At 45.7% G+C, this 22,759-nt stretch overlaps 1 protein-coding gene across 6 annotated transcripts in view; it reads left to right on the top strand.

Annotated features, from left to right (window-relative positions):
- The window catches only part of LOC307205730 (peptidoglycan recognition protein 3-like), a 31,684-nt gene extending 16,093 nt beyond the window's left edge, over positions 1 to 15,591 (top strand). For 4 of the 6 annotated variants that reach the window (XM_079958487.1, XM_079958486.1, XM_079958488.1 and 1 more), the window contains 4 exons: positions 5,882 to 5,948; positions 7,172 to 7,382; positions 8,800 to 8,918; positions 14,654 to 15,591. In XM_079958487.1, the coding sequence (XP_079814613.1) occupies positions 5,882 to 5,948; positions 7,172 to 7,382; positions 8,800 to 8,918; positions 14,654 to 14,835 (579 nt within the window). In that variant the 3' untranslated portion in view covers positions 14,836 to 15,591. Of the gene's footprint in view, positions 1 to 3,023; positions 3,076 to 3,143; positions 3,459 to 5,881; positions 5,949 to 7,171; positions 7,383 to 8,799; positions 8,919 to 14,653 lie in introns of those variants that run through there. The other 2 variants (XM_079958490.1, XM_079958489.1) reach the window with 2 other exon arrangements.
- Positions 15,592 to 22,759: the final 7,168 nt, after the last annotated feature.

Here is a 22,759-nt window from a genome sequence, read left to right as displayed (position 1 = left end):
CCCGACCCCCCCCCTCGTGGAAATAATGACACAAGACACAATTATTAAGGTTAATGGGCTAAAAAAGGCTGCAACTTTATTGGTTACAGGTGATGAGCAGTATTGGCTTAGGCATTGGTCCTAACTGACTATATCCGACTTCAGCCCGTCTGCTTGAAGTCCAGGAAGGGTTAACCAACAGTAGGGGGAGTCCTGCTGATGCACATCAACTAGGAACTCCCCCGGGGTCACCGATAGGGGGCGTGCTTTAGGCCCTCACCTCACCAGTCTTCTGACAGGGCCATGCCCCCCGGAATCCTTTAACGGACTACCCTTCAATATGTGGGGCCGGCGATGGCACTACCTCCCCTCTTCCATCTCCAGAACAATACCAATGCCTAACCGCCAATACCCAGAAAGTTGTGACGATTTGCTACGAGGCCCGCGAAAACCAAGTGGCTGGTGCCAATTTGGCAAGTGGAAAAATTCCTACCAGGGTCCTCAACGGCGACCAACCAAGGTCCATAGCAAGGTCAAGGAACGAAAACCTTATAGGGCGGGAGGGTGGGAAAAGCAGGAACAGCTGGCAGGTGGCAAAGAGGGAGATCCCCGGCCACGTCCTGCCTTAAATAGGGCAGGCCACGCCCCCAGAGCCAGCCGATTGGCTGGCCAGGGGGTGACACAGCCGGGAATCCCCCCAATCGCGCGGGGCTGGGCTCGTGAAGCCCGCAACCCCACCTCCTCCTCAAGGTGGAAGTGGCTTTGCTTTCTCCCCATCAGATCAGATTACTTTATGTGTATATAGACCATACCATTGATAGAAGTTAACTTGGACCCAAACAAAGCTATATATAACAGATGTGCAGGAACCAAAACTGAGGGTGGCAGTCCCTTTTGGCAAAGTTCCTGGAGCTGCATGCTGCCACCTTGTGGCACAATAGGACTCAGCAGGCTGCCTTGCAAATGAAGAGGCAAGACAAGGTTGGAGTCTGCACACATATAAAAAATCGTTCTACGGCTGGTGTTTTGTTAGCCCCCAAAGTGGAAAGCGAAGAATGGCAACTTAAACTGGTGGAATATGCGCAGCTTGTGGAGCTATCATGTAAAATAAGAAAACAAGAAGAACATATGTTTAGAGAAGATTGGAACATGTTTATTGGAATAATAATAATAATAATAATAATAATAATAATAATAATTTATTTATACCCCACCCTCCCCGGCCAGAGCTGGGCTCAGGGAGGCTAACACCAATAAAATCACAGTAAAAACATAATGGGGGGGGGGGAAGAAAGGGGGGGGGAAGCCAATTTAAAATACAGGTTAAAATACAATTTAAAATGCAGCTCATTTTAAAATAGTCGATAAATCAAGGCCATAAGGGGAGGGAAACACAGGGGTCAGACCGAGACCAAACCAAAGGCCAGGCGGAACAGCTCTGTCTTGCAGGCCCTGCGGAAAGATGTCAAGTCCCACAGGGCCCTGGTCTGTTGTGACAGAGCGTTCCACCAAGTTGAGGCCAGTACTGAAAAGGCCCTGGCCCTAGTTGAAACCAATCTAACCTCCTTGAGGCTCGGGACCTCCAAAGTGTTGTTATTTGTGGACCTTAAGGTCCTCCGCGGGGCATACCAGGAGAGGCAGTCCCGTAGGTATAAGGGGAGAAATTGTGTACACTTGAAAACGTTGGCAGAATTAAGATAAATTCAACAGTGTAAACAAGTTTTGATGGATGTAATAATGGAAATACTGAATGCTTTAGTTTATGTAAAATACGCAGGGATTTATAGTATGCAAAATGAACCACGGAAAGAGAAGAAGGGAAGTCACTGATATGTTAAGATTGTTTAAAATGAATATTTGAAATTGTAAAACAGACAATTTAATAAAAATTATACACACACACACACACAACTGTTCTGAAAATGCTTTTGTGTTTTTAAAAATACATTGAATTTTCCATAAGGCTCACCATTGCCATCTAGTGTGACATTGTATGTTGCACTTATAACACACTTAAAACATTTTATTTGCAGCTGAGTAGCCGAGTCCAAGGTTAAAGGAACCCACGTGACAATGAGATGATATTAAAAACGATTATTTACCATACTTTTTCGTGTATAAGACGAGGTTTTTTTAACTCTAAAATAATGTTTAAAAAAGGGGCTCGTCTTATACACGGATAGTGTATGTGGGGACGGGTGATTGGTTGCAGTCGCAAGCTTCGGGGGTGGTTGGTGGCTGCGGCAAGGGCTGCTGTGGATTGGCTGCTGCTGCGGTAATTTGGTGGGTGATTGGTTGGTGCGGCAAAGGCTGCTGTGGATTGGCTGCCGTTGCGGCAATTGGGCGTGCGATTGCCGGCTGCTGTTGGCGACCGGGCAGACGCTTTTTGGCGTCAGTGATGCGAGTGATGGGCAGCGTTTGTAAGTCGGGTTAGTGATTTTCTGCACCCCCCCTTAAAAAAAAGCTCAACAACCTTGGGCAATGCCCGCCCCCCAAGTTAAACAACTTTGGGCCATCTCCCCCCATTTTCTTGAATTTGAGTCACCCAAAATAGGGATCGTCTTATACACAGAAAAATACTGTATGTTTGACAACCCAGGTTCCACTGTATTGTGATTTTATCTTGTGAACCACCCCCGAGACTTGCAGGTATACAGTGGTACCTCGGGTTAAGAACTTAATTTGTTCTGGAGGTCCGTTCTTAACCTGAAACTGTTCTTAACCTGAGGTACCACTTTAGGTAATGGGGCCTCCCGCTGCGGTGGTGCGATTTCTGTTCTCATCCTGAAGCAAAGTTCTTAACCCGAGGTATTATTTCTGGGTTAGCGGAGTCTGTAACCTGAAGCATCTGTATCCTGAAGCGTCTGTAACCCGAGGTACCACTGTAAAGTGATATACAAATGTATTTGTTTATTTAATAATAATAATAATAATAATAATAATAATAATACATGGAGATGCCAGGATGAAATCTATGACTGGCTTGCAAGCAATGCTTGTGCTTTCCTGCTTAATTTCACCTTGGTGTTGTTGTTTTTTTACAGTTTGTCTGAACAGAAATCTCCTTGAGTCATTGGGATATTAAACATCTCTAAGGCAGGTGGCGTGACACATCATAACTCATATTATAATTAACACAACATAACAGCTGGGTTTCCCTTGTCCCAGCATAGATGCCTTCTGCAAAAGCGTTTCACTTACATAACCCTCTAAGAGATAAAGCCTCTGCTTCCTCTGGTTTTGTCTCTGTGACTTGATGGATCCGCACCAATACTAGGGGGTTTCATAACCCTTGCTTATTATTCCTCTGTTCACGCCCTTGCCGCTGCCAAGATCCACAGCCCGGCGACACCTTGCCCAAGGCTCCTGGCTGGTTTCGACATTCTGACTTTCCCCACAATCCTCCGCCTCCCTTTAAAAAGGGAGAGAGGTAAAACCTGCAGCTTTTAGAAGGAAGGCTAAGCTTAAACCGGGCACAGGTAGGTCCTCAATTGTTTCTGTGCTTTCAAGAAATGGGCTAGGCAAGGGACGGGGAGCTCATTTCTTCCCCACCCTGATGTTGATGGACTCCAGCTCCCATTATCTCTGACTGTTGGCTGATGGGAGGCAGCAGTGTGGATAGATAATTTTGTTCTTTGGATTATCCGTTCTTATTGCTGGGCTTTAGATTCATAGACTCATAGGTAATGGTAAAGGGACCCCTGGCCATTAGGTCCAGTCGTGGCCGACTCTGGGGTTGCGGTGCTCATCTCTCTTTATTGGCCGAGGGAGCTGGCGTACAGCTTCTGGGTCATGTGGCCAGCATGACTAAGCCGCTTCTGGCGAACCAGAGCAGCGCACGGAAACGCCGTTTACCTTCCCGCTGGAGTGGTACCTATTTATCTACTTGCACTTTGACGTGCTTTTGAACTGCTAGGTTGGCAGGAGCAGGGACCGAGCAACAGGAGCTCACCCCGTCGCGGGGATTCGAACCGCCGACCTTCTGATCGGCAAGTCCTAGGCTCTGTGGTTTAACCCACAGCCCCACCCGCGTCCCTTCATAGAACTCCAGAATTGGAAGGGATCACGAGGGTCATCTGTTCCAATCTCCTGCAATGCAGCAATCCTTTGCTTAACATGGGGCTCAAACCCACAACCCTGAGATTAAACATCTCAAGTTCTACTGACTGAGCTATCCCAGGTCTAATGATGCTACAGCTGGGCTGGGGAATCTGTGGCCCTCTTTTGGACTACAAGACCTGCCAACTCTGGCCATTGGCTATGCTCACAGGAGATGGTAGGTCCAGCAACATTTGCGGGACCATTACAGCTTCCATCAACCCTGACTGTTGACCATGCTGGCTGGAGCAGTTGGCAGGTAGAACCCAACAGCATCTGCCCATCTTCTTTTTTTTGAAGGTGAGGATGATTATACCTCCATGGCAAAGTGCACACATGGATGTAGGAGGTCTCTCTGGGTAGGACTGGGGAAGACCCCTGTTTGAATCCTGGAGAGCTGCTTCCTGTCAATGCAGACAATAATGAACCAGATGGCAGGGATGGGGAACATGTAGCCTTCAGAAGTTGCTGGACTCCATCTCCCATCATTGCTGAGCCTTGGCCGTGCTGGCTGGTGCTGATGGGAGTTGGAAGCCAATCACACCTGGAGGACCACACGACTGAAAGTATGACCCCTTCCCATTTCTCTGGCACTGTATATTCCTGCAAATGGTCTTATGGGGATGCTCTCTTCAGATGGTACATGTGTCTTCCAAACGTGGAAATCCAGCCCTGCTGTGCTTGTCTCCCCTGCCCTCTCTGTCTGAGGCAAAGGACAATCTGTGAGGAAATAATAGATTCATCCAAATCTGTATGCAGGCCTACCGCTTCATCAAAATGTAATTTATTCTGGTAACGCTGCAAGTAAAGCCCTGTTAGGATCTCTCAGCATACACACCGCATCATCAGCATAAAGACTCAACATAAAGACTCATAAAAACTGAGATATATAAATTCAGCCAGCAGCTGCAAAAAGAGGGAAGAGCAATGTGGACGAGGGACATCTCTGTTTAGTACCCCTTCAAATAAAAATCAGTGAGGAATCTTGATCATGGGTACACACTGTGCCATAATTCACTTTATACAACTAAGCAGTTGCTGCTGTAGATTTAGCCTCCAACTGGTATTTGTTTAAAACACCCAACAAGCAACACCATTCCAGGGAATCGAATGCTTTATAGGTATCTGTAGCCAATGGAGTTTGCTTCCTTCTACAATCAAATGTAACATTTAATAAACAGCATACTGTCTGATCTAAATTCATAATTGTTGCAGTCACCCTGCACACATGAGATGCCAAAACTGATATAATCATTTTCTTTAATCCTGATTAAGCAGGGTGAAAGGTCTGTATGATCCCACTTCCTGCCTATCTTGTCCAGGTTTGAGTGCGACAATAATCTGAGAAGCATTCAATGTCTTTTGGGTGCCTCTTCCTTGCCAAACTTCATTAAACAAAATTAGTCACATCAGGTATGCTGTGTACTGCCCAGAGATCTATGGATAAAGGGTGGGATACAAATAATAATAATAATAATAATAATAATAATAATAATAATAATAATAATAGAAATAAGTGCAAAACTCATTTGGACGGGGTGGATCTATTTTGTTTCAGCTTTGAAATGGCAGTCTTACATTTCCCAAATATAACCCAGTCTTCTTCTCCAAAGGTTCAGTTATTTGATATAAATCAGAATAATATTCTGCAAATATATTATGAATAGTCTTGTGATTAATTGTAAGCCTTCCATCTCTTTATTTCATAGAACATTGTCTACTGTAATATCTCTCCTCACAAGCTTGGGTTATATATAATGTTGTCTAGACCAGCTTTAACCCTTCAATATTTTATTTCCCACAGGTCTTTAATAGCAAGATGATGGCCAGCCAAAAGATTATTCTGTTTTTTCTGTGTGCTCTGTCACAAGGTAAGCTTGAAAGTCAGTCGAAATAACAGGAGGATGTGGTATGATCATCAACATGATTGTACCACCTGATAATGCATGGAGATAGAGTTACCATAATTCAGGGCCGGATTTAGGTTTCATGAGGCCTTAAGCTACTGAAGGTAATGAGGACCTTTACTGTCCACCTGTCCTTTGTCAACGACAAATTGTCACTGTTTTTTGTGTTGAATATATGCTATACAGTAATTTATGGACCTAATAGGTATCTAAAGCCATTTGCACATCACAAATAGGAGCCTAAAGGTAAAAGTAAAGGGACCCCTGACCGTTTGGTCCAGTTGCGGCACTCATCTCGCTTTATTGGCCGAGGGAGCTGGCGTACAGCTTCCGGGTCATGTGGCCAGCATGACTAAGCTGCTTCTGGTGAACCAGAGCAGCGCACGGAAACGCCGTTTACCTTCCCGCCGGAGCGGTACCTATTTATCTACTTGCACTTTGACGTGCTTTTGAACTGCTAGGTTGGCAGGAGCAGGGACTGAGCAATGGGAGCTCACCCCGTCGCGGGGATTCGAACCACCGACCTTCTGATCAGCAAGCTCTAGGCTCTGAGGTTTAACCCACAGCGCCACCCGTGTCCCATATATGGTAATTTATGGACGTAATTGGTATCTAAAGCCATTTGCACATCACAAATAGGAGCCTACACAAAACACTGTTGCTATATGTAGGTTTTATTTTATTTGTTTTTTATCTTATATTTTCGAAATGTGTTGTTGTTGTTTAGTCGTTTAGTTGTGTCCAACTCTTCGTGACCCCATGGACCAGAGCACGCCAGGCCCTCCTGTCTTCCACTGCCTCCCGCAGTTTGGTCAGACTCATGTTTGTAGCTTCGAGAACACTGTCCAACCATCTCTTCCTCTGTCGCTCCCTTCTCCTTGTGCCCTCCATCTTTCCCAACATCAGGGTCTTTTCCAGGGAGTCTTCTCTTCTCATGTAGATCCAGGTTTTTTCCCTTTAATTTTTTTGGGGGGGCTCCAAGGGAGTGGGGCCCTAAGCTATAGTTTGTTTAGCTTACACATAAATCCGGCACTGCCATAATTCATTGAGCAGACCTCAGTTAGGATTTTAGTCATCGGATGGCTTGCATTGGAATCAAGAGGAGTGGTAGAGCTTGGAAGGAACTCTGTGAGCCCTGGTTTCGCACACCTGTGCCAATTCACAGTTTTTCTTTTGTGTGTTCCCAGCTTCGGGGTGCTTCAAACTCATCACCCCCTCCAAGTGGGGTGCAAAGCCGGCCAACTGCTCTGAACCTTTGAAGGTCCTCCCGCCTGAGTACGTTATCATCATCCACACGGCTCAGAATCCGTGCAAAACGCGAGCCGAATGCTCCAGAGAAGTCAGGAACGCTCAGGATTATCACCTGGGCCTCAAAGGGTGGTGCGATGTGGCCTATAAGTAAGAGCGTTGTTCTTTATTCTTGTACTAAAATATCTTAATTATCTCTTTTTCTTGCTGCATTTCTGTTAGCCGAGATCGCTGTTTGACTTTGCGTTAGCCGCTTCGAATATCAACTTAACAATAAAGTAGCTGTAATGGTTCTAGGGGTTGCTCGTGCGTAAGCTGGTGCAAACACCTGGCTGGGCTGCCTGAGTGAACCTTTTCTGTCCGGACAGCCACTCACCCATGGCTGTCTCAATCGCTGGCAGAATCAGTCAGTGGGCGTTTCTTAAACTTCTTCCAGCAAAGAAGCTCTTTGACGCCTAGTCTCCTCCTACTCTCTCTGCGCGAAAGCCTTCTGCGCAAGGAGGGCGTAGGCAGCGGAGGACCTCTACTCTCCCCGCTGGTCCCCGGCAAGGAGTCATGGGACCGCCTCGCCGCTTCCCCCATCTCCCCCCCTTCTCCACTGGTGCTACGCTGATTCTCTTCCCCAGAAGATGGGCTGCCTCTCCCAATCCCGGGACGCTCTCTGGAATCCCTCTGGATCTTGCTCTCTCCCTCCGGCACTGATGGCAGTTCCCTGACATCCACCTCCTCCTCAGGACCCCCCACCCCCGGCGTGATTTTCCGGTACAATCTCCTCTCTCTCCTCGGTCAATGATGTGGGGAATCCCCTGAAGGAACTGTCATCATCTCCTGAGGATTCAAAACCAGCCTGCCATCCGCTTGGACTTCTCCCTGCTGGTTGAACCTCCCAGTCTGATCCTTCTCCCTCGGACACCTCCCCTTCCTCCGCTTCGGAGGCAGGGAAACCCACAAAGTCCCCTTCGTCGTCTGTGGGTCCAAATTCTTCCTCCCAGAATCTAGCTAATGGTTTGGGCTTCTCCGGGAACAAACCGTGGAATTCTTCCACCAGATACCCTTCAATGTAAGAAGCCATATCTGTTCAATTTCTCTCTGTGTCTCTTCCATATCGTAAGTTCAGTTTGCTACTTCTTCAGTTTGCCTTGCTGCTGCTGCTATTTTTAAAAAGCCACCACGAACATTTGTTACAATTTGTATTTTAATTAAAACATTATTTTAATTAAATGTAAATTTAATTAAAATATTAGCATTAAATTTCAATATTTTGCCTGGCTCTTTGTTTCTTTGCAGACAGTTTAATATAATGCATTCTTGTATGTTGTTTTCATATATATATATATATATGGATTGGAGAACTGGATTGTTGGAGAACTGGATTGTAAAATTCAGGGGAGAAAGTAGATTTTGTAGGATTCGATTATGGTGTATTCTTTGAGGAGATACAGATTTCTCCCTATCCTTAGTCTTTGGAGTCTTGCAGTACAGGAGTCACAGCAGCTCACAAGAATATATTTATTTCCTTCCTTCCTTCCTTCCTTCCTTCCTTCCTTCCTTCCTTCCTTCCTTCCAGCTTCCTGATTGGTGAGGATGGGCTTGTGTATGAAGGGCGCGGCTGGCGCAATGTTGGATCTCACACCTATGGCTACAACGATTTGTCCCTTGGCATCGCTTTCATTGGCACCTTCGTAGGTGAGTAGATCCTTGCTTAAAGAAAGAGACCTTTAAACGAGTCAGATCATTGGCCCATCTAACTCAGTATTTCCCGCACCGACTGGTGGGGGATCTCCAAGGTTTCAGAGAACGGTCTTTCCCCAGCCCTACCTGGAGATGCTGGGGATTGAACCTGGAACCTTCTGCATGCAAAGCAAGTGCTCTACCACTGAGCTATGCCCTCATGCCTAGAAACGAAGTAACATTCCAGTCCCCATGGTGATGGATCAAGGGTTAACTTTAATAGGAACAGAGGAATATCTATCTATATCTATCTATCACCCATATCTATCTATCATCTATCTATCTGTCTATCTAATCTCTATCATCTATCTTCTATCTATCTATCATCTATATCTATCTATCTATCTATCTATCTATCTATCTATCTATATCTATCTATCATCTATCTATCATCTATCTATCTATCATCTATCTATCTATCTATCTATCTATCTATCTATCTATCTATCATCTATCTATCTATATCTATCTATCTATCTATCTATCTATCTATCTATCTATCTATCTATCATCTATCTATCTCTATCTATCTATATCTATCTATCTATCTATCTATCTATCTATCTATCTATCTATCATCTATCTATCTATCTATCTATCTATCTATCTATCTATCATCTATCATTATCTATATCATCTATCTATCTATCTATCATCTATCTATCTATCTATCTATCATCTATCTATCTATATCTATCTATCATCTATCTATCTATCTATCTATCTATCTATCTATCTATCATCTATCTATCTATCTATCTATCTATCTATCTATCTATCTATCATCTATCTATCTATCTATCTATCTAATCATCTATCTATCATCTATATCTATATCTATCTATATCTATCTATCTATCTATCTATCTATCTATCTATCATCTATCTATCTCTATCTATCTATCTATCTATCTATCTATCTATATCTATCTATCTATCTATCTATCAATCATCTATCTATCTATCTATCTATCTATCTATCTATCTATCTATCTATCTATCTATCTATCATCTATCTATCTCTATCTATCATCTATCTATCTATCTATCTATCTATCTATCTATCTATCTATCTATCATCTATCTATCATCTATCTATCATCTATCTATCTATCTATCTATCATCTATCTATCTATCTATCTATCTATCTATCTATCTATCTATCTATCATCTATCTATCTATCTATCTATCTATCTATCTATCTATCTATCTATCATCTATATCTATCTATCTATCTATCTATCTATCTATCTATCTATCTATCTATCTATCATCTATCTATCTATCATATATCTATCATCTATATCATCTATCTATCTATCTCCAGTATACCTGAAGGAACATCTCCACCCCCATCATTTTGCCCGGACACTGAGGTCCAGTGCCAACGGCCTTCTGGTGGTTCCCTCGCTGCGAGAAGCGAAGTTGCAGGGAACCAGGCAGAGGGTCTTCTCGATAGTGGCACCCGCCCTGTGGAACGCCCTCCCACCAGATGTCAAAGAGAAAAACAATTACCAGACGTTTAGAAGACATCTGAAGGCAGCCCTGCTTAGGGAAGCTTTTAATGTTTAATAGATTATTGTATTTTAATATTCTGTTGAAAGCTGCCCAGAGTGGCCAGCCAGATGGGCGGGGTATAAATAAATAAATTATTATTATTATTATTATTATTATTATTATTATTATTATTATTATTATTATTTAACCAGTGATTTTTTTCTGGGGGGACGCAGGCCACGCATACCCCTAAACGTTTTGTGAATCTAATTTGGCCTCAGTGAGGGGCAGTATTTCAATATGAGTAGGAAAGTGAGAGTACCCCTAAACATTTTTTAAGAGAAAAAATCTCTCTCTCTCTCTCCTCTCTCTCTCATTTCACCCTCCCTCCCATCAGCACCTTGATGATACAGGGGACTAGAGCCAAAACTATAGGGTCCCTATTTATTTATTTGATCTCTATACTACCTGTCATCTGAGGATCACACGGTGGTTTAGAATATATAAAAAACAGGAAAACATAACATGGTAACAAACAAAAACAATGCCCCTCCCCATAGTTTAAAAGGCTGTAGATTGTTGAATTAGCCAAAGGCCTGGGAGAAGGAAAATGTTTTCATTTGGCATCCAAAGATATGTAATGAAGGCTCCAGGTGAGCCTCCCTGGGAAGATCATTCCACAAATGGGGAGCCACCACAGAAAAGGCCCCGTTCTCATGTTGCCACCCTCCGGATCTCTCATGGAGGAGGCACACAAAAAAAGGGCTTCTCATTGTTTCTGGCATTGTCTCCTTGTTTACTTTTCCATTACATGGGAGCTCAATGAGTGGCAGAGGCGCCAGTTTATGATGGTCACGTCTCACGTGTGACGTCAGGACGTCGGGAGGAGCTGGGGGTGGAGAAGGAGATGACCGCTGGAGCCATGCTGTGCTCAGTTCTGTGCTTTGGCCCTGCACTTTTGGGGTATCGGGGGGAGGGGCCCAGCCCCTACCCCCCCAAATATAGGGGGCCCAAAAGGGCTCAGAGGCCCCTAGGAGCCAGCATCCCTGGTGAGTGGATTGTCTCATTTGTGGAAGGGTGTTCCATCACAGCCTAGGAAAACATGTCACCATCAGTGGGTTGGTAACATCAAATGATGCACACAGGATGAACTAGGGTTGCCATTTTCCCCAAAGTGAAGATCTGGACAAAATCACTGAGCTTTTTTTAGGAACACCTGCCCCCTCTGCAAAACAACAACAAAGTTTTGGGCCTTTCTTGGATTTTTTAAGCATTTCTTTTAAAACAATGCCCTACTTGCCATGCGTCTGGGTTTTCCCCGATGCCATTTCCACCCAGTTGCCTGATTTCACTGCCTGATTCCCGGATGTGGCCGGGAAAACCCAGGCGTATGGCAGCCCTAGGATAAGCTGAAGTCAGTGTGCTGAACCCCACTGGGTTGCTGGCCGGCCTTCATCTCCTTCCCCCATAAGTGGTTCCTCCCTAAATGCACTGGCTATCTACCATCATAGAAAGGGCCCATAGATTCCCAGTGACTCTCCCAATAATATTGTTCTCATCAGCTACACATGGCACTGCCCAGTGGCCAGGGAGTTGTAGATCAGCAAAATCTGGAGGTTCCCTGGTCTCCTCCTCAACCTGAGGCTCCCACAAATGACCCAAGAGTCACCACCGTTGAGCCTCAGAATGACAAACATCTCCAGCAGGATCATGGAGGAAAAGGCTCTCCATGGCTACAAGCCACAATGACTATGTTTTACCCCTGTTTTATCCCTGTTGGGTTGGCACCCTTAACTGGATTCCTACCAACCTAAATGGAAAGCTACATTGCATGAAAAAGCTAGAGCAATAATTATGAGAAATTATGAGAAAGCTAGAGCAATAATCCGCCAAAAAATTTGGGATGTGGAACTGCAATGCCACGTGAGCGAGATGAATAAACACCCAGCAATAAAAGATAATGGGAGAGGATTCACCCCAGCAAATTATTTGTCAAAATTACAAATACCCAAATAGAGACAGTCATTTACCCTCGCTAGATTCAACGTGCTGCCACCTGCCTTATTGCAGGGCAGATTTGAGGGTAAACCATACGCGGAATGAGTCTGCCCCTGCGGCTTAATGGAGGTAGAAACTGTCTCTCATGTCTTGTTACGCTGCCGTTTCCACGGGGATATACGCTCGGTATTTATCATTTTTTGTTACACAAAAATCTCCGAATGGGTCCGAATTTCAATGTCTAAAACTCCTGGTAGAGGACAAGGATCTAGAGATCACGCTAAGGGTGGCCAAATTCGGTGCGGCTGCCATAAAACGTAGGGAACAAGCTGTACTAGCAAAATGATTAAGGTTTTAAATGATAATTTTAGGTTATATTTTAGTGATCAAGATTTAATAATTTTATTTTAACTGCCACTATATCTGAATTGTCTCTGTTATACCCAATTGCAATTTAACGTATTCCTCTTGTGTTTTATGAGTTTCATGATATTGTAAGTGACCCGGAAATGGTCTGTGTAATGGGAATTGGGATTGCTTGTGCGTAAACCGCAAACTGCTCCAGGCTGGGTTGTCCGGCTCAAACCTTTCCCTGGCTGGACAGCCCTTACTCCGTGGCTGTCTCAATCACTGGCAGAATCCATCAGTGGGCATTTCCTGAACTTCTTCCAACATAAAAGTTCTTTAACACCAAGTCTCCGCCTAGCCTCCCTGCGCGGAAGCTTTCTGCGCAGAGTGGGCGTGCCAAGCGGAGGTCCTGTGCTCTCCCCGCTGGTCTCGCTGGAAGAGTCTCGGAGCCCTCCCTCCGAAGCCCTCTCAGCCTCCCCTTTCTTCCTGGCGTCACGGTTATTTCCTTCCCCAGCGGAAGCTCTCCCTCTCTCCTTGCTGGTTCCCTCTCCGGCGTCATTGGGGAGCCTTACCTCCACCCTTGGCTCCGATGGCAGTTCCCTGACAGTCTGTGACCATAATAATAAAATTCTATTCTATGTTTTACCCCTGTTGGAGGCTGTAAGCTTCTCAAAACCAGTTGCTGGGAATCTAGAATCGGGGGAGTTGCTGTTGTCTCACTTGCAGGCTTCCCATGGAAACATCTGGTTGGCCACTGTGGGAACAGGATGCTGGACTAGATGGGGCCATTGGGTCGATCCAGCAGCCAGGCTTATCTTCGCTTATGACCTCACCCTTTGGACTGCATGCTTTGTATGGGATGGTGCAGAGGCTTCTTTGGATGAATGCCACTCTTGGGAGGTTCTCAAGGGAAGACAGTTTGCTTTGTACTGAAGGGGAGGGTGTTGGTCCTCTGAAGTCAAAGGTTGCTCTGTGACACATACCTAAATTGGGCCTGGATGTGTGTGAAAGAGTAATCTTGCTACAGGGCAATCTTTTAGAAGTGAATGCTCTCCAGTTTTTGTTTCACAGAAGAAACTGAAGTATAGTGGTACCTCGGGTTAAGAACTTAATTTGTTCCAGAGGTCCGTTCTTAACCTGAAACTGTTCTTAACCTGAAGCACCACTTTAGCTAATGGGGCCTCCTGCTGCTGCCGTGCCACCGGAGCACGATTTCTGTTCTCATCCTGAAGCAAAGTTCTTAACCTGAGGTAATATTTCTGGGTTAGCAGAGTCTGTAACCTGAAGCATATGTAGCCTGAATCGCATGTAACCTGAGGTACCACTGTATGCTTTGATGCAACATCCCTGCTTTCCCCCACCTGCCCTCCAGGTGTGTGCTCTGAAAACATGGCGCATGGGCAGAGACATGCTAGAATGTTCTAGAGCGTTGAGTCCATTCACATAGATCTATTGAGTCCCTTTGTCAAAAAGGAGATTAAGCAGATTCATGGAGAATAAAGCTATCAACAGCTATGTCTGTGGTCCACCTCCGGCCAATGGGAAACAAGAGTTGGAGAGCGCTATAGCACTCATTTTCAGCCTGTGGACTAACCAGAGACATCTGGCTAGCTATGGTGAAATAGGATGCTGGAAAATGGACTTAGAACCCTGCTGGATCAGACCAGTGGTTTCTCAGGGAAATCTGGTTGGCCACTGTGAGAACAGAATGCTGGTCCAGGTGGGCATGTGGCCTGATCCAGCGGACTCTTCTTATGCTCCTAAATATATATATATATATGCATAGCTAATGGGTGTGTTTGTAAAAACTCTGGAGTCTCATGCCACCATCCTTTTCTCTTCCAGAGAGGTCTCCCAACCCAGCGGCATGGAAAGCTTTGAAGTGCCTGCTTGACTTCTCTGTCAAGGTCGGGTACCTGTCTCCAGATTACCTCGTAGTAGCCCACAGCGACGTCAGCAATCTTGTTTCTCCCGGAGAGCCGATCCGTTCGGAAATTTCCAAGTGGCCCAATTACAGGCACAACTGAAGACATCTTCACTCATCTGCTGCAGTGCTGGAAGTGTTAGAGAGGAATGAGGGTGGCTCCAAGTGAGACCTTACAACAAAATGCCACAGCCTGGACTGCAACTGTTGAGGTTTCCATCCATTAAGACATGTCTTTCCCCAGGATATTTCATTTCACCATTCCCCTGTTTTCCATTTCCTCCCTCCAAAAGACACTCATTGTTCAGTGGCCGCTAAGCATGCTCAGCAGGTACGTACTGTGCTGTTTTAAAATAAAATTCTTTTTAGCGGTTCTCTCATTAATGATCTTTTGCACTTCTGCTAATTTTGGCATCCCCCTTAACCTGCTGGTGTCTCCCTCTTGCATGTGTGCAGTGCGGTTTTGGCAACAAAATGTGAGTTCGCTTTGAGCATATATGATTTGGGTGTTCCAGATATCAGACATGTCCAACAGGTCGATTGCGACTTACTGGTTGATTGCGGGGTGTTGCTGGTTTATCTTTTGTCCCCTGGAGTTTTGTAACCCCCCCAAAAAAAACCTTTGGCTCCTAAAAAAAGCTCAGCAACTTTGGTCCATCCTCCAATGGCAATGGGTAGATCACTGCAAGTTTTTTTATACTGTGAGTAGATCACAGTCTCGTGGGAGTTGGACGTGCCTGCTCTAGATGGTTGGGTTGCATCATGGCGGTTGGTTAACATGTTAATATATTTACACACAAATTCCACAAGGGGGAGCTTAGAATCAGCATTGCTGTGGTGTAAATAAAGAGATGTACAGTCTTTTGTGTTTTGGAATCTGTGGCTCTGCTTAATTCTCAGAGAGGAAACAGCCTGGGTTGGGTGTGGGACATGCAGGGCTCTATTTCAGCCAGAACTCACTGGAACTCAGTTCCTGCACCTTTCAGGCAGGCGGCATTGCCATTATAAGAGAACATGAGAGGCATTCATGGTGAGTTCTGGCATCCTCCCTCCCCCCGCCCCCCAGAAAATAGCACTTGGCAGAAGTAATGGACATCTTGCAGCTAAGTATCAGGAGTCCAGGTTCCCAGCTTGATAATACAGTGAGAGTAGATAATTAAAAAGGAGGGTTTATTGCAAAAACAAACAGAAAGCTCCGGACAGCTCTAACAAAGCCTCTTGCATCATTACTCATGATGAACCTTCTGAAGATTCCTTCCGGGATTTGCAGAATATATTGAAACGACAACCCTTGCACCGTTTGTTTTGCTTCCTATCTAGAAGCCCTCCCATTCTCTGACTCCTTGGAGAGATTAGATTAGTGCCCAACTCTTCCTTTTCCAACAAACTGTCTCCTTGTCTATTCACGCCCATTTGAGCTTCCAGCATGCTTTGGCAGTGTTCTATCCTGCTCTCAGCTACTGCCTTATCAGCTCGCCCGTCAAGGTCAGGAAGAGCCGATTTCTGCAGCTGCCGGCTCTCCCCTTCCTGACTAACATCAAAGCCTCCCTGTTCCTGGCTGCTTTCTGCAGTTGGCTGTAACCCTTCACTTTGAGCTGGCTCATTCCTGACACTCAGGAAAAGTTGTAGCTCAGTGGAACAGTGCCTGCTCTGCATGTATAAGGTCCCAGGTCCAATCCCCAACAACTCCAGGTAGTAGTGGGGGGCGGGAATTGCCTGAAACCTGGGAGAGATGACCCAATGACTTGACACAGCATAAAGCAGGTTCCTATGTTCCTATGATGATCCTTTCTCTAGGGGTTAAGGGTAGCAAACAAAGCCATTCCCTCTGCTTTATCGTCACAACAGCCCTGTGAAGTCAGGACAATCCAGCCCAGTATGATTCATGATTTCATGCTGTCGTCAACAATAGCCCTCTCCCAGTCATGTCCTGCTGGTATTCAGGAGCAGTGAAGAGTTGTCACATAGAAGAATACAAAGCAACGGGCCAGCTCCAGGGGGCTGGGTCCATTTGGCACCCCCCCCCCATATTTTGGGGTTGAAGCCAGGACCTGCCCCCCAGTGTTCCAAAAGTGCAGAGGCCAAGTGAGGAGCTGACTGCAGTGCGGGCTCCAGTGGCTGAGTCCTCATCCTGCCACGGAAGGGAAGGAGAGTCAAGCAGCCTCCAGCCAGTGGCAGTACCAGGAGGAGGCAGAGGAGAAGCCACTGGCCACTGAAGCTGCAGGGCCACCACATCTGTCTCCACTCTTGGTTCCTCCCAATGGACTGACGTCACACGTGTGACATCAGGACGTCACACAAGCAACATTGGCCCCCTAATCACCCTTGCAAGCTGGCACCTCCGGTACAGAGACTTAATGAGCTTATGTTGGAGAAGGGTTAATTCCACATGGATGCCAGGAGATGATGAGAGCAGTTGGATAATGGAAGCAATTACAGTGGTACCTCGGGTTGAGAACTTAATTCGTTCTGGAGGTCCATTCTTAACCTGAAGTACCACTTTAGCTAATGGGGCCTCCTGCTGCTGCCGCACCGCCGGAGCACGATTTCTGTTCCCATCCTGAAGCAAAGCTCTTAACCCGAGGTACTATTTCTGGGTTAGCGGAGTCTGTAACCTGAAGCATCTGTAACCTGAAGCATCTGTAACCTGAGGTACCACTGTACCTAAAGCAGGGGTGCCCAAACTTTTTTCAAAGAGTGCCAGCTTTGATGAAGTGGACATGTGTGAGGACCAGCCAAAGTTGAGCTTTTTTGAAGGATTGAAGTTGCTGAGCTTTTTAAAAGGATTTTACCCCAGGACATATACTGCCACGGGGGCCGGATTAGGCCCCTGAAGCAAACTTTGGACATGCCTGACCTAAAGGGTTGATAGCCTTTCCCTAACATAAGAACATCAGAAGGGCCATCCTGAATCGGGTCAAAGGCCCATCTAGACCAGCATCATGTTCTCAGAGTGTCAACCAGATGCCCAGGGAAAACGGGCAAACAGGACCTGGGTGCAGCAGCAGTTCTCTCCATTTGCAGGTCCGAGCAACTGGCATTCAGAAGCATACACCACCTGAGATTGGAGGTAACCTGAAGCCACTGGCAGCTGTGAATCTGTCCAAGCTGATGGCCATTATCACTCAATCTTGTGGGAGTGAATTGCACACTTTAAGTATGTGTTGCGTGAAGAAGTTCTTCCTTTTGCCTCTCCTGGATTTTCCCGGTTGACAGCTCAGAGATTGCAATCTGATACGCAATTAAAAGGGAGTAAGCTCCCCGCTGAACTCAGTGGCATCCGAGTACACAGGATCTGCCCTGGATGCAACCCCCAGCAAGTGGTGCTATTCAGAGGCTGACTCGGACATAGCCTTCATACCAGTAGTAGCCACTGGTAGCTTCATCCTCCGTGAATTTGTCTAGATCAGTGTTTCTCAACCTGTGGGTCCCCAGATGTTGTTGGACTACAACTCCCATCATCCCTGAGCTCTGGCCTTGCTAGCTAGGGGTGATGGGAGTTGTAGTTCAACAACATCTGGGGACCCACAGATTGAGAAAGGCTGGTCTAGATAGAACCCTGCTGGATTAAGCCAAAGCTGTCATCTAGTCCAGAATCCTGTTCTCACAGTGGCCGACTGTCAGGCACTGGACAGGGGAGGAATGGTGGAGATCACTTCCCCAGCCTGAACCTCCCAGAGAAGAGGAAGACAGAATAATAATAATAATAATAATAATAATAATAATAATAATTTTTTATTTATACCCTGCCCTTCCTGGTTCAGAAAACCGGGCTCGGGGTGGCTAACAATGCTGTAGAAGCAGCATAAAATACAGTATAAAAACATGAATAACAATAAAATTCAAAGTTCAGAAATCAATTTGGGGGAAATCCATCTAATAAGCATTACATAGTCACCAGGGCTAGCTGGCTGAATTAGTCCTACTTGGGCCAGCGAGGAGGCCAGGGGAGAATTAGCTGTGGGGTCTCTGAGCGGGTAATCTTCATAAAAGGGGAGGGAAGAGAAGGGGAATAAAAGATCAGGCTGAATTCAAATTAAAGGCCAGGCGGAAGGAGGCCCGACGGAAGGAGGTTAAATCCTGAAGGGCCCTAGTCTCATGAGACAGAGCATTTCACCAGGTCGGAGCCATCACTGAAAAGGCCCTGGCCCTGGTGGAGGATAGTCTGACTTCCTTAGGGCCCGGGACCTCTAAACGATGGTTATTCATGGACCTTAAGGTCTTCTGTGGGGAATACCAGGAGAGGTGGTCCCGTAAATACGAGGGCCCTAAGCCACAAAGAGCTTAGTTTAGATTTACAACAGTGGTTTGCGGGAGGTCACAGCTCAGAGCCAGATGAGGGGTTAAAGTTGGGAAATAATGGGAGAGGAGGAGGAGGAGGCAGAGCTGGAGCAGCTGGCTGACACGTTATCACTAGAAAGCATTCCAGACCACCCCTTCTCCAAGAACCTGGTGAGCATTAAAATTAAGAGAGCAAAGATCTCAGAGACAAATGCCCCTAAGCGGTCACTTTAAGGTGAGGTGCTGTTGACGATTGAGGAGAGAAGCGGAGTGGAGATTACCCAGAACAACGCCATTACTCCAGGAGACTGCATTTCTAAACCACTCTGTGTGAATATTGAATAAAATACATTGGTAAGAACAGGCAACCCCAAACTCTGCCCTCCAGATGTTTTGGGACTACAATTCCCATCATCCTTGACCACTGGTCCTGCTAGCTAGGGGTGATGGGAGTTGTAGTTCCAAAACATCTGAAGGCCCGAGTTTGGGGTAAGAACTTTGATTGTCTATCTATTCCTGGTAGCCAACCGTGGGGGGGTCAGATCTCCTGATGCCTGACACTGACCAGGTGCCCCAATGGGAAGTTCACAAGAGGACCTGACCCGGGGCAAACTTTGCTCTTTCAAATTTCAGCAGCATCCTGGGGGAGGCCAACATTCAGTGCCCCACTGCCTCTCGCCTTCCATTCTGACACTATGCTCAGCACCCAGTGTGGCAGAATTGGGTGCGCTGCCCTAAATCCGTCTCTGCTTGAGCACAACAGCAACACCCTCCCAGCCTGTGATGCCCTGCAAGTGGTAGGGAGAGACCTACTGCCTATGGTGGTGGAGGTAGAACATAACCACCACATCTAGCAGAGAATGGTCTTCAGTCTTCAAGGACATCCAGCTCTGCTGGGAATGCTCATTGTTGGCAAGCAACCAAGGAAATGGGGGCAATTGGCAGGCCTCTAGCTGACTCCAGCCCACTGGCCAGTGCGCTGGGTGATCTCCAGTCCTTGGTGCAGCATCAGTGACCCAAGCTTCAGAAGCTTCAGAAGCATAGCTGTCAACTTACAGATTTGAAAATAAGGGATCAGCAGCCAAAATAAGGGATTTTCTAAGCACAGGTATGTTCAACTTCTGAGCCCCTCCAAGCCAAAGGCAGAAAGCCCAGCCAGCAGCCAAATGAAGCCTCAAGTGGTGGTTCCTACAGCGCAGCAACCCAGCAAAGGGGATGCAGCAAGGAAAACCACCGTCACCTCTCCGCTGGGAAGCGCTGAGCAAAGGTGAGTCCCCAGGCAACGCGGCCGATTTGATCGGCACAAGGCATGCAAGCTCCACCCCCCAGTCATTCTTAGACTCTTTATTGGTTGAGCAACGCAGCCAAACAACCCAATTGGAGCCTCCCTACTCCCTGGCCGGCAGGGAGGGAGGGAGAGGAGCTGCTTCCTTTGAAACCCGGGAAATTTAAGGGACATCATCAATAAGGGACAGCAGCAGGACACAGCGCTGGGATAAGGGACTTTCCCGCCAAATAAGGGACGGTTGACAGCTATGCTCAGAAGCTGGGGCACGCTTCTCAGCAGAGTAAACACTACGCAACAGAAGTGGCAGGAGAAATTGTGTGAGCATATTTACAAGCAGTTTATTCAGCACACAGCAGGACAAAAGGAAACATGTCTGATCTCCTTCGTGTCCAAAGCAAGACAGCAAAAGCAAAAGCTATACACAAAGAGAAGTTCCCATCAAGCTGTGCTGGAGTGTAAACAGGCATGTGACACATAACCATCATGCCAGTTCCTTAAGGTGGAACAGAATATCCCAACATCCTCCCCCTTTCCGTGTAACCTGTGTTGCAGTATTTCAACCTAACTGCAACCGCTGTACATAAATCTTAAGTTGTTCTCTGTTAACAACCTTAGACAACAGATCTGCAGGAATTTTGTTTCCTGGCGTGTAGGACACCTGAATGAGCCCTTTCTGGATACACTTTCTTGCATGATGTAACTTTATCTGCAAATATTTGGTTCTTTGCTTGGAGCTCTCTGAGTCTATACACAAACAGAAGTTCCCAGCAAGCTGTGTAGACAGGCATGCGACACACAACAATCATGCCTGACCCTTAAGGTGGAACGGAATCTTCCAACACGCATATGCTGGATTTGCTCCTTCAAGAAGGGTAGCAGTGTCCTGCTAGATTGGGCTTCTCCAATGTGGCATCCTCCAGATATTGTTGGACCCTCAACACCCTTCAGTCCCTGCCAGCATGACCAACGTTAAAGGATGATGGGAGTCACGGTTCAACTTCATTTGCAGAACATCTGGTTGGGGAAGGTTGAATCACACGGCACACAGGATCTCCTCCAACACTGTGATTATATTATTCTTTCGGATGAATGAAGAAGTGTGTCAGTTCTCTCATAGTTCCAGCCAGCCAAGCCATCCTACACAACATGCCATTCCCATTTTCCCTTCTCATCCCAACAGCCAATCAACATTCCATGGCTGAAGAGCACAGGTGACCCACATTAGGCTGTTTTGGCAGGTACAGTGGTACCTCAGGTTACAAACGCTTCGGGTTACAAATGCTTCAGGTTACAGACTCCGCTAACCCGCAAGTAGTATCTCAGGTTAAGAACTTTATTTCAGGATAAGAACAGAAATTGTGCTCCGGCGGCGCAGAGGCAGCAGGAGGCCCCATTAGCTAAAGTGGTGCTTCAGGTTAAGAACAGTTTCAGGTTAAGAACGGACCTCTGGAACAAATTAAGTACTTAACTTGAGGTGCCACTGTACTATTTATTTATTTATTTATTTATTTTGAATTTTATTTATTTATTAACTTCATTTATTACAGTCCAGAGACCCTACAAATCGTTACAAAGCAGTGCACAATTCAGACAGCCTACCTCCAGGTTAAACTAGCATTTTGTTCAGACTTAAAGATAGGGATCATTGGTTCTTGCAACCACCGATAAAAACTTCGCCACTGCTAATGTTCTAGCGTTTGTCCAGTCTTCCAATAGGAACCTGACATAGTGAGCCTCTGATTTTCCTGGGAAAGGTACCAGCAAGGGTAATATCAGTTCAGCCCTGGCTTGCTCATATTTCTCACAGTGCAGCAAAATATGTTTTATAGAATCAATGTCTTGAGCACACGAGTGAAGTCTGTCCTGGTAGGGAACTCCTCTCAACCTGCCATCCAACACTGCAGAAAGAAAGACGTTTAATCTGGATTTATTTATTAAAGTTCTTATGTTACATCGGTAAACATTATCATATTACATCACAAGGCTTATTGTACTATAATTTTCAACATGTATACAAAGTTTATACACTAAAAGAAATAAAGGGGGGGGGGGACAAGGACTTCCTGTCTATCCCGTTGTATATTCCTTTTTTTACAAATGAATGTACTCTTATTATAGTATATTTCTTTACATTTTATCTAATACATTCCTATATCAATATGTACCCTTATCTTATTTCTCATCTCAGTCTCTCTCCAACGTCAATTGAATACTAGCATAGATAGCGAACCTTGACTGTATTTTTGAACATATATCTTATATCTATCCCACTTTTCCATAATTTTTTGTTTTCAATGTACCGGTATTTGTGGGAGCGGAGTTTATGGGGTTATTTTGTTTTAGTTTCCATTATGTATTTTTGTTTTCTATACTCATCTTGCAAAATGCCCCGAGATCTTCGGGTGAAGGACTGTATACAAATTTAAAAATGAATGAATGAATGATTTAGTTCTGCATC

Source organism: Podarcis cretensis (genome assembly GCF_951804945.1).
Source record: "Podarcis cretensis genome assembly, chromosome: 16".
NCBI lineage: Eukaryota > Metazoa > Chordata > Lepidosauria > Squamata > Lacertidae > Podarcis > Podarcis cretensis.
The sequence above is the reverse complement of the archived record's forward strand: the minus strand, read 5'-3'. Positions and strand labels throughout refer to the sequence as shown.